This window comes from Limulus polyphemus, unplaced genomic scaffold (assembly GCF_000517525.1).
Source record: "Limulus polyphemus unplaced genomic scaffold, Limulus_polyphemus-2.1.2 Scaffold2020, whole genome shotgun sequence".
Taxonomy (NCBI): domain Eukaryota; kingdom Metazoa; phylum Arthropoda; class Merostomata; order Xiphosura; family Limulidae; genus Limulus; species Limulus polyphemus.
In genome coordinates, this window is record NW_013667630.1 from 119,410 (window position 1) to 135,139 (window position 15,730).

General features: G+C 31.4%; 1 protein-coding gene across 1 annotated transcript in view; it reads left to right on the top strand.

Moving 5' to 3' along the window:
- Positions 1 to 365: 365 nt before the first annotated feature.
- LOC111087333 (homer protein homolog 2-like) overlaps positions 366 to 15,730 on the top strand; it is a 66,675-nt gene continuing 51,310 nt past the window's right edge. The window contains exon 1 of the mRNA XM_022393619.1: positions 366 to 499. Within this exon, the coding sequence (XP_022249327.1) occupies positions 474 to 499 (26 nt within the window). The 5' untranslated portion in view covers positions 366 to 473. The remainder of the gene's footprint in view (positions 500 to 15,730) is intronic.

Sequence of the window (15,730 nt, forward strand, 5' to 3'; positions counted from 1 at the left end):
GTCACGTTGTCACCCTCTTTTATATACCAGACTACCCTATATCTAGTAAATGCCAAGGTACAGGATAGTTCTAGAAACGTGGCGTGATACTAGTCATGTGACTTCGCTGACGCAACAATATATATATGCCAAATAATTTTCATATGAATTACTTATTAAGCTGAACAAAAAATACAAAATTTTAATTATTTAATATAATTGTTTTTGTGTGTTTTCAAAGATAAAACTGCACGACTTTGCTTCAATGGTTTTTATTTTTTTGCTGATTTTTTAATCTCAAAATAAAAAATAATAAATAAGTATTTTATTAATTCATTACGTATATATTTTAATAAACTATATCTCACAGGTGGCGCACAGTAAGAATGGATAGGTGATAATTGATCAGCGGTGAGATGTAAACACTGAGACTAAATTTATCATCGTCTTGAGGGGCTGTCAAGACAAGAGAGTATTAATTGACCAAAGGGCATATGACCATAGAGGGAAGTAACATGGGGTAAGTTTTGCTTAATCGTTCTTCGTCTAAATTAAAATTATCAGTATTACTGTTGTTTTTATTTCACTAGCACTGGGCAGGTGTTATTACTACTACTAGTAATTACTAATAGTAATACTGAGTAATAGTGTATTAGTAATACTGTCTGTAAGTATAATATTAATAATTAATATGCTGTCTACAGACTCACTGTCGAAATTCGAGTCTTATCTTTGACTTGTAGTGATACTGAGTTAATAAGTCTCAAAAATCTTATTATCATTTGTTGTGGAAAAATAACCAGTTATTATAAGCACTAAATAATAATATTACATCTGAATGTACATTGCTTTGGAAAGATTTTTTTTTAAATCTTGTTTATTTTCGATTTGCCTTAGCACCCAAGTCTTGAAGTATAAAATATTTTAATAGTAATACCTTTAGAACTTAAAAGCAAGTTAGGATATTTGGATTGTTACTACTACTACTACTACTACTGCTGCTGCTGGCTGCCGAATAAAGGATAGTGCTTAAATAGTTTGAAGCATAAAAACTTAAATTAGTTGTGTTTATGAAAAGTATAGAAAGAATACAGTTAATCCTACAACTCTACAGAAAAAAGAACACACACACACACATATACATTTTGGACTCCATATCACCATAAAAATTGGAAAATATAAACAAAACATACAGAATAGAGTTATTAAATGTGCTTTATCAGCTTGAATTTAAAGCAGAGCTACATTTTCCCCAAAACTTAAAGCTGTGAAAGCTTAGAATTAGTTAAATGCTTTGTATAAAGCTAAAATGCCAACAATCTTAGTTAGATTTAATTTTAAGGTATGTTGGAGATGAACAAAACATGTTTTGGCTCATCTTAAAATGAGCCAGTTGTATTTTAAGTTTACTTTCTGCATAATACATTTGGAAAGACTTCTGAAGGATGATCAAAGAATATACATTAAATGATGATACTAAAAATATAATGCTTAAAACATACAAAGTAACAGAAGGCTATTCAATCTGTCAAAATCACATAGTATAAAACTTATAATACTTTTGGATCAAGTTTTATGCACAAAAGTATAAGAATTAAAAAATTAAAGCTAACTGTCCTTTGTTCTTGAAAGTTCTCATTCATATAAGAAAAATTAAATAAAAATGAACCATTATGTTGATTTTTAAAAGTTCTTTTATGTTGTGGCTCAGAATATAATAATAGTAAATGTTTTAAAGCTTCAAGCTATCATTTTGATGAATATATTAATTAGTTTAATGTTTTAGTCTCAAAAATGCAGAGCATGATAATAATTGATACAATTCTCTGAGTAAAAAATACTAGTTAGATTGTGCAGAAATTAGTTTAAGGATCTTTGGCAAGCATATTATTTGTCTGTAGGGTTTTATTTTTTTTATCTTTTAATGTAATAAATATATGGATGTGAAGAAGGTCTTCTTATGTTGGAAAAATGTTGTAGAGAAAGAGAATGAATCAAGATTGTTATTTATGAAGCCTTGAAGCCTTTTGCAGATTACTTATCAGTAGTAAAAAGAAATTAAAGAGAATACTTGAATCTTTATATTGAAATTTGAATTCAAGTTTAAAGTAAATATTATTGCTTTGATAAAATCTGTAGGTACAAAGAAGTATATGAAAATTGATAAATAATTATATAGTCAATGTTTCAACTGAAATGCATAATTTATTTTTAATTCAGATATTTTAAACACATCTTTTTTAATTTGATCATGCCCCACTGCATCCATTTGTTATTTGAGAAATCTGTTATGTTACACTTGGACAATTGTTTGGTTATTTGACCATTACAGGGATTTGAACCATTTCTTTATATTTACAGACCTTATCATGCAGTACCCTCACTTGTTTGTTTCATAAAATATAGTATATCACATTTAGACTATTGTGTTAAGTGTTGGAAAAGGTGCTGAAAGGACAACTAAAATAATATCTGGTAGGATAGATTTTATTTATTATGATAGGCTTATTGCCTGTGAATTGTATGTATAGAAGTAGAAGTAATTGGATTTAGGTATCCAAGATCTGTAGGGATTTGAATAGATTGTATAGGAATAATTTTTTTTAATTTTTAATTGGTAAGATTGGATATCAGAAGAAGTAATTTCAGTTTGACACTCTATGGTAGATGCAGGCTCATTATATGGAGCCCTACACCTCTCAGAATTTAATTTTTAGTACTGAAAGTTTTAATTTTTATCATTTACATCTGAATCTAAATTGTTTTGTCAACTTCAGGTCCAAGTAGTTAAATGTAGCTTTAGCACCATGTAAAGATAGCTGACAGTGTTGTGTTTAGTTACCTGTAGACTCTGCAGTTGTGGTGGTGGTGGAGGCTATAGAGACTAAGGGAGCTGTATGCTACATATGCAAAATATTTTTAATTTTTTGCATAAGCAAGAAAATATGATATATATATATATATATATATATATATATATATACACACACACATGGATCTTTATATTCTGTTTTTTTATTTTGTTTATTTCCAAAATCATTACAGTTGTTGTCTCTTTTTCCTTGCAATGTTTTTTTTTAATTCTGTAATAAACTTCTGCTGTAAAAAGAACACCAGTAGAACATGATTCTGTATTTATACACCCTTCTACACAGGGGGTGGCAAGGGTTGGCACTTGTCCCCCTCTGCTGGAAAATGAGAAACATAATTCTTTCTTTATTCATTCAGCATATGTATATGAATTTTCATGTTTTTTATTCACTTCACAATTTCACATTACTTATTACATTTAATTTTCAATACTAATAAAATTTGCCAGGTTTGTCAGCAGGCTTTACTTGAAATCTCTAGATACCTACCCTGTAGCTAAATATTGAAAAATGTCACGACCATGGTAGCTTCATGTTAATTGGGCATGGCAATTGTCTCTCAGTTCATCATAGAGACCGACATGGTCTTTCCGACATCTCCTTAGCCCTGACACAGCGTGATCATGGTCAGTCTGTTGCCACCTGTCAGTAATACCAGCAGCAGGTCATCAAAGGGTTCGATGCAGTCAAAATTACTCTGCATTTTGGGCAGTCAACATTTGAAAAGAAAAAATGCACTAGCAAATAAGTAGTTAAAAAATCATAAAACTTGATACAAAAATCTGATATTTTGTATACAAAAGTCTTGTAATGTTAAAAACTTTGAGAAAAAGCATACTGTATTAAAAGTGATAGTGTTCTATTGATTTTGGTGGAAATAACTTTGAAAGCAGGTCCATCATCCCTTAATTTTCACCCCTCCCCAGGAGGGGGGGATTTTTGTGGGAGGGCCACAAAGCTATTACACATGGCATTGATAGCTGATGCATTTTAAAGTACAACTTTGGTGAAAAAAGTGCAAAATGCAGGTTGAAAACATGTCTTGTTAGTATTTACAACAACTTGTAATTTTGCTTGACCTATTATGAATGCATAAAACTTCAAATTATCCTTATTTGCTTTGTGATATGTTCATTTTGTGACATGTAATGTCTAATGTATACAGGTTGTTTTTACATTAAAAAGCTCTACGGCTATTCCATTAGTTATTGGGCTATTTATGTTAATATGCATATGCTTATATAAAAGGATAAACACTATGATAAAATAAAAAGCATGATGACATCACATACTTCAAACCAGTTATACCAATAAAATAATAATGTATGAGACTTGACAAAATGTTTGCTAGACTACAGCTGTATTTTTCAAGTTACGTTGTCCATTATAGATTTCAAATCAGATGTGTGTAAAAATAGCATTCAGAGCTATCTTTTGTTTGTTACAGATCACTGCATTTTTTTGAGTACTAGAACTCTTTAGCTGGGCTGTATTATATTCTTTATGGTGTTAAATGTAAAAAACTGGAACAATTTGACTTATATCACAATCACTAGATCTGCTGGTTCTACTGCTTAGCAAGTAAAGTTCTTGAAACGAAGTCTAACAAGAATCTTGAACTTAGTGAAAGTTTACCTTCGTACTATAACTCAGTAGATTGTAGAGTGACATAAGAAAGAGCAAGATGATAAAAGTATTTGATCTGTTGAGGTTATCCTATCTCCCACCAAAATATCAAAAACAAATTAAATATAACCATTCACTTCTACATCCCTGTAATAAGTAAAAGTGACTGCTTATAACCTCAAAATCAAGCAAATCATTCCACAAATTTTAAACTCTAATCATAAAATAATTTAATTGAAGAACAGGGCTGTAATAGGCTTCCAAAACCTAAACCCCTTAACATGATATTCAAGTCAAATATTTCAAAACTTTTCATACCATCACTCAAGTAAACCACCTATACAGAAAACCTTACAAACTCTTGAATCAACTTGCTTCTAATCCTTTTACAATATAGAGAAAACAAGTTCACACTTTGTTTGTTAATATAGTTTAAACTTCTTAAACCAGGTGTCATTTTAGTAGTCTATACTCATTACTATATATATATTGAGATCTCCAGGTTTTTTTTTTTTTTACAAAGTTACAATAACCTTTTTGTTTTTATATTAAAAATCCCTATAAATACATGTAGAACCAAAATATGTTTTTATCTTTTCACCATACCTAATATTTAGAAGAGGACTTTAGGGCATTATCAACAATCAAATCTAAATCTTTTTTCCGTGTGTGCCAGTACTCCTGTCACACACAAAGTAAGTTCTTTATGTATATACATATAACTTAAGGACAACAAGGAACCTTTATCTGTGCTTTTCCATATATTAAACTAAACTTTAAAATAAGATAATCAGAAACAGTCCTTTACATTCAAATATTTATTGAGCCTTCATTAAACTCCCTTAAATTAACTGCATCCATCACATCTGATGGCAATCCATTCTAAAGGTTAACTGCCCTGTTAGAAAAATATAGCTGCCTTAGCTGAAGATTATTCCTACTGTGCCAAAATATATATTTGTGTCCCCTAGTTCTAACAAGTATGAAAAAAATGATGTATCAACACTATCAATTCTTTTCACAATTCTAAATACCTTAATCGAATCCTCTTTAACTCTTCTTGTTTCAAGAGAAAACAATTTCAGAGATCTTAATTCATTCTCGTATGAAAACCTTTCCATCCCATGTATTATCCTAGTTGCTCTCATCTGAAGCCTTTCCAACAATTCAGTGTCCTTCCTAAGGTAAAACACCCAAGCTTGAACACAATACTTCAAATATAGACTAACCAATGACTTATACAATGAAATTATAACCTCTTTAGCCTTGTATTCAATATTTCTGTAGATAAAACCAATATTGCTATTTGTCCTCCAACTAGCAACAACACATTGCATGGATGGCTTGAGAGTGAATACCAGAATACTAAGGTCCTTTCTTTCTAAATTTTCATTTCCCAAATGCAAAATTTTACACTTCTTAATATTGAAACATATTTTTCACATTCTGGCCCAATCATTGAAACTATCAGAGTAATTCTGAATTACTTCAGAAGCATTTTTAATAACTTAAGCTTTTTTCAGTATCTTAGTATGAATGAAGGACTTTGTTCAAGGAACTATTCAAATGATTAACATAATAAATAACAGGCCCTAAAAGAAGTCTCTAAGTTAAGATACCCTTTTAGACAAACTTATCACTATTTTATTTTTACCACTAATCCAGATATTAATCATGTTTCTGAACGTTTTCACATTTTACATGCTATCTGTCTAATGTCTTGTGTGATACCTTATCAAAGGCTGTTTGAAAGTCAGGGTATGTATTCAAAGTCATAAATTAATAATAGTAAGATTACCTCTTTGTTATTTTTATGAGTTTAAGCAGTGAATTCAAAGGTGATAATAGAACCAGTTCTACATTAGATTAAAAAAAAATAATTTAATTATGCAATAATAACATTTTGTTGTTTTAAGTTTAGAATGTAGGTATTATGGATGAGAAGCATATCATTCGGAATTAATGCTTAAGGTAGTTGAAAGTTGGGATTGTTCAGTGAAATACCTGATGGACAGAACTAAGTGATCTTTTGTAAATGTAAACTGGTTTTGTGTCTTCTAAAATTTTCCTGTGTTTTTTATGATTGAATTAAAACTTGTTTCTGGGTAAGTGCATCAAACCTGTATGTTAGGCACTTGTTAAATGTTATTTAAACAAGTTTATAAAGACATACATTGTACATTGGATGCCATTGTAAATAAAGAAAACTAACATGTTACCTGTACTTAAATTTGAAAAATAGAGGTTTCATAAGTGTGCTGTATGATTCATTTGTAGTTGCTTATAGGATTTATTAAAGCTTAAACAATATAGTTATGAAAACTATTTTCTTTATTCTAGACTTAATTAAATAGTTTTAATTATATGATTTTTCTTTTTCTTTTCTGTTGGTTTGTAGGGTTTATTAAAGCTTAAACAGTATAGTTATAAAAACTATTTTCTTTATTTTAGACTTAATTAAATAGTTTTAATTAAGTGATTCTTTTCATTTGCTTTTTCTGACAACCTTGTGAAAAGTTCTAGATACAAAACAGCTTCAGTGTTTTCAACAAAGGTTTATGCTAATGGTACTTTATGTAGAATATGAAGGGCTGTGTGTTAACCTGTTACATACACTAATGGTACTTTATGTAGAATATGAAGGGCTGTGTGTTACATGTTACATAGACTAATGGTACTTTATGTAGAATATGAAGGGCAGTGTGTTAACCTGTTACATACATTAATGGTACTTTATGTAGAATATGAAGGGCTGTGTGTTAACCTGTTACATACACTAATGGTACTTTATGTAGAATATGAAGGGTGGTGTGTTAACCTGTTACATACATTAATGGTACTTTATGTAGAATATGAAGGGAGGTGTGTTAACCTGTTACATACACTAATGGTACTTTATGTATAATATGAAGGGAGGTGTGTTAACCTGTTACATACACTAATGATACTTTATGTAGAATATGAAGGGCAGTGTGTTAACCTGTTACATATACTAATGGTACTTCATGTAGAATATATAGGGAGGTGTGTTAACCTGTTACATACACTGATGGTACTTTATGTAGAATATGAAGGGCAGTATGTTAACCTGTTACATACACTAATGGTACTTTATGTAGAATATGAAGGGTAATGTGTTAACCTGTTACATGACTTCTTCTGAAATGCATTCAGTAGAATATAAAATTTACACAATTTGCATAGAAACTTTCATAGCTGATTAATTATTTCAAAAATGAAATTATTTTTAGTACCTGTAATAAAATATGAAGATGGAACCTGTACTTCGTACAGTTTCTAAAGAAATGTGTTATCAGATAAAGTATTATACATAACATTTTTTAGGTGTACCAGCATGCATGCTACTTGTAGTTAGGGGCTGATTTATAAGTAACTACCCTATTCAACAAAGGTAAATAAAATCCAAAACAGATGTTCATGTATCTGCAAATGTAAAAAAATTAACAAAGTTTCATACTTTTATTTTTGGGGAATATACTTGAATGTGAGTAAGTATGAGCACAGTTGACTCAATAGAGGTAGAATAATTTGGTAAAAGTTTTGTTTGTAACTAGTAGAAAGCATTTTTTCATTCTATTCACTACAAATACTGGTGCCATCTATCCATAAGTTTTTGCACTATGACACCATGATACCAGTCATAATTGCAATTTCCTATTAGAAGCACTTAGACTAGATATAATCCATAGAGATCCAAATAAATTAGGCATTAATCATTACAATCATTCTTGTACTTTCATGCAGAATAATATTATAAACAACACTGTATATTCTGATACACATTAGACTTTCATCATATGCCACACTGAAGCACATTGCATATTCAAAGATATATATATATATATATATATGATATTTATTGTAGAATGTAAACATAAGAGATTTTTAAACTGTGTAACTTAACTCAAAATTCATTGTATACATGATTTCTAGAAATTATCTTAACAGATTTATTAGCAGATACTTCTGAATATCTCTGAAATGCATGCAAACACTTTATGTTAATAACATTTTTGGACACAGCTCTAAGGCAAATTAAATAAATTTATGTTTTGAATCTGAAATGTTGTTAATCATTATAAAGATCTGTTTGATAAATTATAAAGAGTTCTTTAAAAGATCTGTAAAAACAATTTCAGATACCACCAAAATGAACCACTTTCAGTAAAAAGTACAAAATTTTTCTTGAAGGGGCATGCCTCAGGACCTCCCAGTAAGGTTTTGCCACTATTGTGTTTTTCCCTCCTAAAGTATCACCCCTTTATTTTCCTTAAATGGGGCCAAAAATTGCCTGGAGGGGGTCACCTGTTTTAACCACTCACACCACTATATAGTAATGTGTTGTTTGTAAGTCAGTCAGTAGACACTAAAATGATGTCACATAAAGGGCACTTAATGCTGCAGTTTATAATGTTTGATGTCAGTAAAACGTGTGCATACTATGAATCATGAGAAGAATTGTGCACTCTGTGGGCTCCAACACAGCATGACATATGAACTTCGAAAGCAAGAAATAAAAATATTTGTTATTCTTAATTTTGGTTTTATTTACTCTTGAAACAAAACACTTTCAGGGACCCTGCATAAGTATATCTAGTATAGTTCTGATTTTGAGAACTAGCCTGTTAAAATGTGAGACTACATAATAATTAAAAACAGCATATTTTGTATACTCAGAATTGCAAGCTCTCACAAAAGGAGGTTAAAAAAATAGAAAATGAAAATTATTTTATCTCCAAAGAGCAACAGGGGGCCATTTGGTCCACCTAGGTTATCCTGTTTTATACTACCAACCTACTACATACAGAAAATATTTTCCAATATCAAACCCTGATCTATATAAAATATTTATTCAATTTACTTTTAAGCTTTCAGTGTTGTAGCTTCTACAGTACCAGAAAGCAAACTATTCCATAGATTTACCACTGTTTTAGAAAAGTAACACTGGAGTTGTATCTAAACTGTAGTACATAAGCTATATACTGTATTAGCAGATTATAAGGCCATGCTTTGTGATTAATAATTAGGCTGTAAAATTCATAGTCATCTTATAATAGCAGCCAACCACATGCCCTTTCTCCCCTACTCTAGCCTGTTGCATTCCTGAATGTTCAGATAGCATCTATCTACACATGTGTGCCAGATATTTGCTAAATGTCATTGCTAATTCTTGCAACTAATCCACCTGCAGGCTGTTCAGTTATAGTATTGATTTTGTGGACCTGGAAAAAAGGAAATGATGACACTAAATTTTTTTCATTTCGCATGGTTTCTGAAAATGGGGGTTGCCCTATAATCGGCCAATAGGGTAATTTTTATATTGTCTGTATTGGAATTTTTTTTTCTCATATGATAAATACTAATGATGTCCCTTACTTTTGTCCATGTGTAAAAAAATCAGAAGATGCTCTTGGTCAATTAAAGTTATTAATCTTGTGTTGTAGAACATCAGGAGTGATATGTTGCATAATTAAACTTTTATTTTTAATCAGTAGACAGAATGCTTGTTTGTAGTTAACATTTATTGAGACTATAGACTGGCTTTATTTTACATCAGGAGTGATATGTTGCATAATTAAACTTTTATTTTTAATCAGTAGACAGAATGCTTGTTTGTAGTTAACATTTATTGAGACTATAGACTGGCTTTATTTTACAAATACTTGTTAGTTTACACCTTATTTTCTGTTGTAATTTTGATCGAGTGATGTGATGTAATAGCTCAATTCTAATACAGAAGCAGTTTCAACAAATGGAAAATAGGCTTTGCAAGTTGTTGTTTTTATTGATGGCAAAACATATGAATTGTATGAAAAATTGAAAACTTTCTCCATGTTGTATAATTTTTATATTTATAAGCCATTTGGTAACTACTTAACACCTTTATGTAAGTAAGGTTTTTAAATGATAATTGAGATATATAGATTTAGATGTACTATGTATCTAAGACTTGGTTGAGCAGAAAGTGAAAGTTTATTGGTGTTCAGTACAAATTATCATTGTAGCGAGTACATTTATGTTGTAAAAAATAGATATTTCCTCTCCTTTTTTAATAGCCGGCAGTACTATTACAGGATCTTATGTTGTACATTGTACTGTAGTACATTGGATACAATTGTAAAAAAAAAAATTGTCTAAAGGAAAAATCACAGTACTTGTATGAATCTTTTGAATCTCTAAGCAAAACATACACACAAACAGTACTAAGAAAAATATGAATAGATATTTCCTCTCCTTTTTTAATAGCCGGCAGTACTATTACATGATCTTATGTTGTACATTGTACTGTAGTACATTGGATGCAATTGTAAAAAAAAAAAAAATTGTCTAAAGGAAAAATCGCAGTACTTGTATGAATCTTTTGAATCTCTAAGCAAAACATACACACAAACAGTACTAAGAAAAATATGAAATATAGGAAATCGTTATGAACATTAATTCTGCAGTGTGTTTGTGTTTTAAACTGCCAGTAGGCATCATGAAACCATAATTAGCATGTTTAATGATATTAAAAAAGCTCATTGAATGGTTTAAAACTTTTATCATATGACTGCTAAAACACCTTAAGGTATAAATTAATAAGAGAAAAATTGTAAATTACAAGAGACAGCATATGTAGATAAGTATCATATTTATTCACATGTTAAGCTTTTTATCATGCAGTAATGTGTGATAGTTGCTTAAACGTGTAAACTGCAGGATGTATGAAAATATAATATCAAATTGACAGTTTTCTTCAATTTAAATAATAATGATTGTGAGGTATATAAATGTCATACCAAACACACACACATATGCACATTGTAATTCAGTTTGTTTTTTTAGGATTATCTCTACCATACACACTCACGCAATTCAGACTGATAAAACACACGTGTTAGTAATGATATCTGATTCAGTTTCTGATATTACAGATGTGTTTATCTTCTGTCTGAATTTTTCATTGTGTTTAACACACACGGTTCCACCAGCATGTAAGCATATTTAGTGAAAACAAAAGCAGTGTTGTTCTAGAAAATAAATGAAGCACAACCTGTAGAAATATCTAATTTGATCTTTAAAATATAACATTTCTTGTATACCCGGAAATGTTAGTTTACCACAGTTTTATACACTTACCTACGAAAAGTATACATAGAGGTATATAAAAGTGTATCAAGCATATTTTTAGACTGTTTATAGTGTTTTGTCAGTAAAAAATAAAACGTTAATTGATATGAGAATACATCTGAAGTGTTTCATTTTTTTCTTTGTCCTAACTTAGTTTCTGATTCTAATAACTGTACAAAAATAAAAAGTTAGCCTCAAACACCCTCTACTGGTGCAGTCGTCGTTGAAAACGCATAAAATTTATGGTCTTTGGTCTTGCATCGTAATTTTTTGCTGGTGGTAGTAATACCCTGAGAAAGCCCAACCTCAACAACTGTTGTTGGGATATAGCTGAAAACACCGCTGACATCAAGGATACCCAACTGATAACCGAAGGCGGAGTGGTTGTACAGGCATTTTGTTGTTTGCATGTCATTCATAATTAATACTAATTATTATTAATTATATTATTGGCATTAATATTTTCACTTCTAACAGTTCTTTTACTACTAGCCCTGATGAAGCCGCAATTGTGACACGTTGACTGAAGTAAAAAGTTTTTATTTATTACTAGCATAAAATATTCACGCTCCGCTGCGGGATTCTAAGGTCCCCTCATGATTCACAGAAGCCTCAGTGTACCAGTCAAGCGTCTCGATTATCTTAATTACTTGTGTAGCTACCCCAATGCACCAATTCTTTAACTGATTTGTCTGTTGCCATTTCCCGAACTTAATTCAACTCTTTTAAAAGCAGATAGTTTTAATTTAGCATCTCAGATTCGTTTTTTTTTTCGAATTCTCCAATTCATATTTTTCTTTCCGTTGTTTGTAGCTGTTTCCCAAACATAGTTCAATTCAATTTCTTTTTAATTCTCAGATTTGTATTCTTCTTCCCATTTTTGTGCTGAAAAACAGTATTTGGCAGAAAAACGTCACATATTGTTCATTCATTAAGTGAGAATTAGAAAAAAATATAATACTTTTCTATAGACCTTCAGGAAGCAGAATTATAAGGCTTAAGGCTATAGGGAAAAAAAGGCCAAAATTGATTTGAGTCGAATCTAAAAAATAATATCCAGGTACACACCCTCAGAATCCCCTTAGTATGTGTGAAAAGTTTCAGGTCTCTAGGTTCTTTTCTCTTGGCGCTGTGGCGGTCACACACACACAAACAGGCTCTTTTATTATTGTAGATAATTTGGAGAGTTAAGGTCGTCTTTTATTGACGGAATGTCTAGTATGCACTACAGATTTTGGAAACAACAACAACAAAATAATTTTATTTTTTTTTGGAAATTTTTAGCAACTCTTGTAGAATTTATAACTAAACCAACGAATTATTGAAATTCTTATTTTTGCTGAGAATAAAGCGAGCTATAAAGTATGACGTAACAATCGAAATTCTGCATTCAATGGTTTGTATGGATGTTGATATTTGAATATTATTACGCCATGCACGGGTCGCGGAAACAAAATCAGTCCCTGAACGTTTCAGCTGGGGACCTTATTATGTGACGGTCAATCTCAATATTCGTTGGTAAAGCGTAGCTCAAGCGTTGTCGGTGGGTGGTGTTTACTAGCTGCCTTCCCTCTAGCGTATCATTCAAAATTAGAGACTGGTACCCCAGATAGCCCTCGAGTAATTGTGCGCGAAATTTACAAAAGGAAAGCTTGGGTTTTTCACGTTTTATAAGATATTGGTTCCATACAAAGCTTGCCAAACTAAGCACGTCATTCTTTATAAGTTTGTCATTTTTTAAATGAACATTTAAATATTTTGAATTTACAGTAAAAATTGGATAAAGGTTAAAGGTCTTTTATCGCACGCAATAAAAGTAAGAAGAAAAAAATAGTATTTAACTCAGAAGAAGACTGTTACACGTCAGATTTACTGTTGAGATAAAGTTTGAAGTGCTAACTGCCCAAATATTTGAATATACATGTGTACTAAATTACTTAAGAACTATCGAGGGTAATAGAATACTTTACTGTTTTTACATTTAGTAAATCATGTTTTATGAGCGATTTACATCCAACATGGGCTGGACGAGTAGTGGTAAGCGTACCTGGATTGTGCATTTGAAGGTTCATGGTTCGCTACCCGTTGCTGCAAAAACGCGTCTCGTACTTTAGGGTTGTGTATGCGCTATACGAATGGTGGCCAACCACTACTAATTGGTCAAAATTAGGGACGATTATGCAGTGCTAGGCCTTAGCTACTGCAGGGTCCTCTCAAAGGGTACAACGTATGATTATAAATAGTGATACTAAAAGTAGTTTTATCTTGGTAGCAAAACTTTGTATGTACGGATTTTGACTGACTAGTAAAAGACAAACGAAACAATATGTATTGTTCCGTATACAAAAGTGCAAACCCTTTCATATATCGTAAACTGGAAGCCTTCCATCTCGTTCTTTTACCGAATATTGAGAGAAGACAAACACTCATATAAGTAGACATTATTAACTTATTTACAGACTACAGCTGTGCATTGTTTATAAAACATATTACATTTTGAAAGGAGCTTATCGGTGCGTGGAATTACACTTAACGAGAAACACTACAACAGAACGATGTGGCACGTTCGTTAACGGGCCAGCCCTATGCACGGTTTGGGGATTTTAAAGCCTCATTCGTAAAAGTCACTCCTAAAAAGATCTATGTAGATCCTGCATAATAGGGGCCCTAGGCAGATAGATGCCTTGTCTTAAGGCCGACTATGCGCGGATATCCCTTGTGTAGCTAGCTATGCCAAAAAGGAATTAATCGCCTACTGGCTGCCTAGTAGAATTACCATTATTCATTGATTTTCAAATACTGGTAACTTATTTTGAGATTTCTGTAATTATTAAGAACTTCCATTTCCACGTAGATCTCGTTTTAACCTATATCTCTTGATTGCAGATTGAATTTTTACGAGTGCATGTTATGAAACTTTAAAAGTTAACGAACGTTGGTCGTCAAATCTCGGTTAATCAGTATATGTGGTAAATAAAGATCTGAGGTAACAGCATGACAGAACGAATTCCCTGGCGCAAAAATCATACTTAATTGTGTTTCTTAAAAATCACACCAGGTGGCGTAATAGGCTTGCGCTATTTAGACATTCGAAATTATTTTCTCGGGCACGTGTATGCGACTGTTTATTCTGTCCCGACAAATGATTCTAGTGAATACTTGCATAAAGTGTTTATTACTAAAATTAATTTGCTACTCTGCTGGATTTTTTTTTGTAACAGTGTTGTGGTGAATAATATAAACGTATTATTATTGAAACTCTGATCTGTTCAATAACCTCCCTCGACACCTAGACTACATGCACTATATATAAATACGTAAAATACTTCACCCAGACTTGTTTAGAAACAGAATCGACATGATAATTTGATATAAATTATATACATATATAATACAAATTATGCAGTCTTTGCCTGGGATGATAATAATATAGTTTCGCGAACTTCGTACGAGTCTTTGTTTATTATTTTTAATCCTTACCTCTACAGCACTAACTCTTGAGTCTCTCTGTGTGTGTGAGGTATTACTGTTTACAGCTTTAGCCTCAAACTGACTTAACTCTGCACCGTTACTCGTCCCTATGGCGGGCCAGTTAACTTGCAGCCAAATCCAACAGCTGTATATTCATAGCCTGCTTTGTCATTGGAGAAGGTGAGTAAAGTGTGGAATTTTTACTTGTAATTTTAATGTTAACGTTTTAAATCGAATTTGTTACATTCGTTTGCCTCAAAAAAGTAACGAGAAAGTAGTTGATAATAAATTACAAGATGATTAGTTTTCCATACATTTATATAATGATTTTCCATCTTCTGTTTATATTGGAAAGATAATAAAACGTATATATTATATAAACACTGTGCATTTTACTTAAGTCTTTTATTTTTCTATATAAAATTAAGTATTCACTAAATAATATGTTTTTATCACTTTAAGATAGTTTGAATTGGGCTTATATCCGAAGACATTTCGAGCGAGAATTTTGAAAGATTGTGAGTAAAATTCGTAACTAATCTGAGAAAAACCACTGTGTAAAATCTTTTCTAGCCGGTGCATTAGGTGGCCCGGCATGGCCAGGCGGTTAGGGCGCTCGACTCGCATTCTGAGGGTCGCGGGTTCGAATCCCC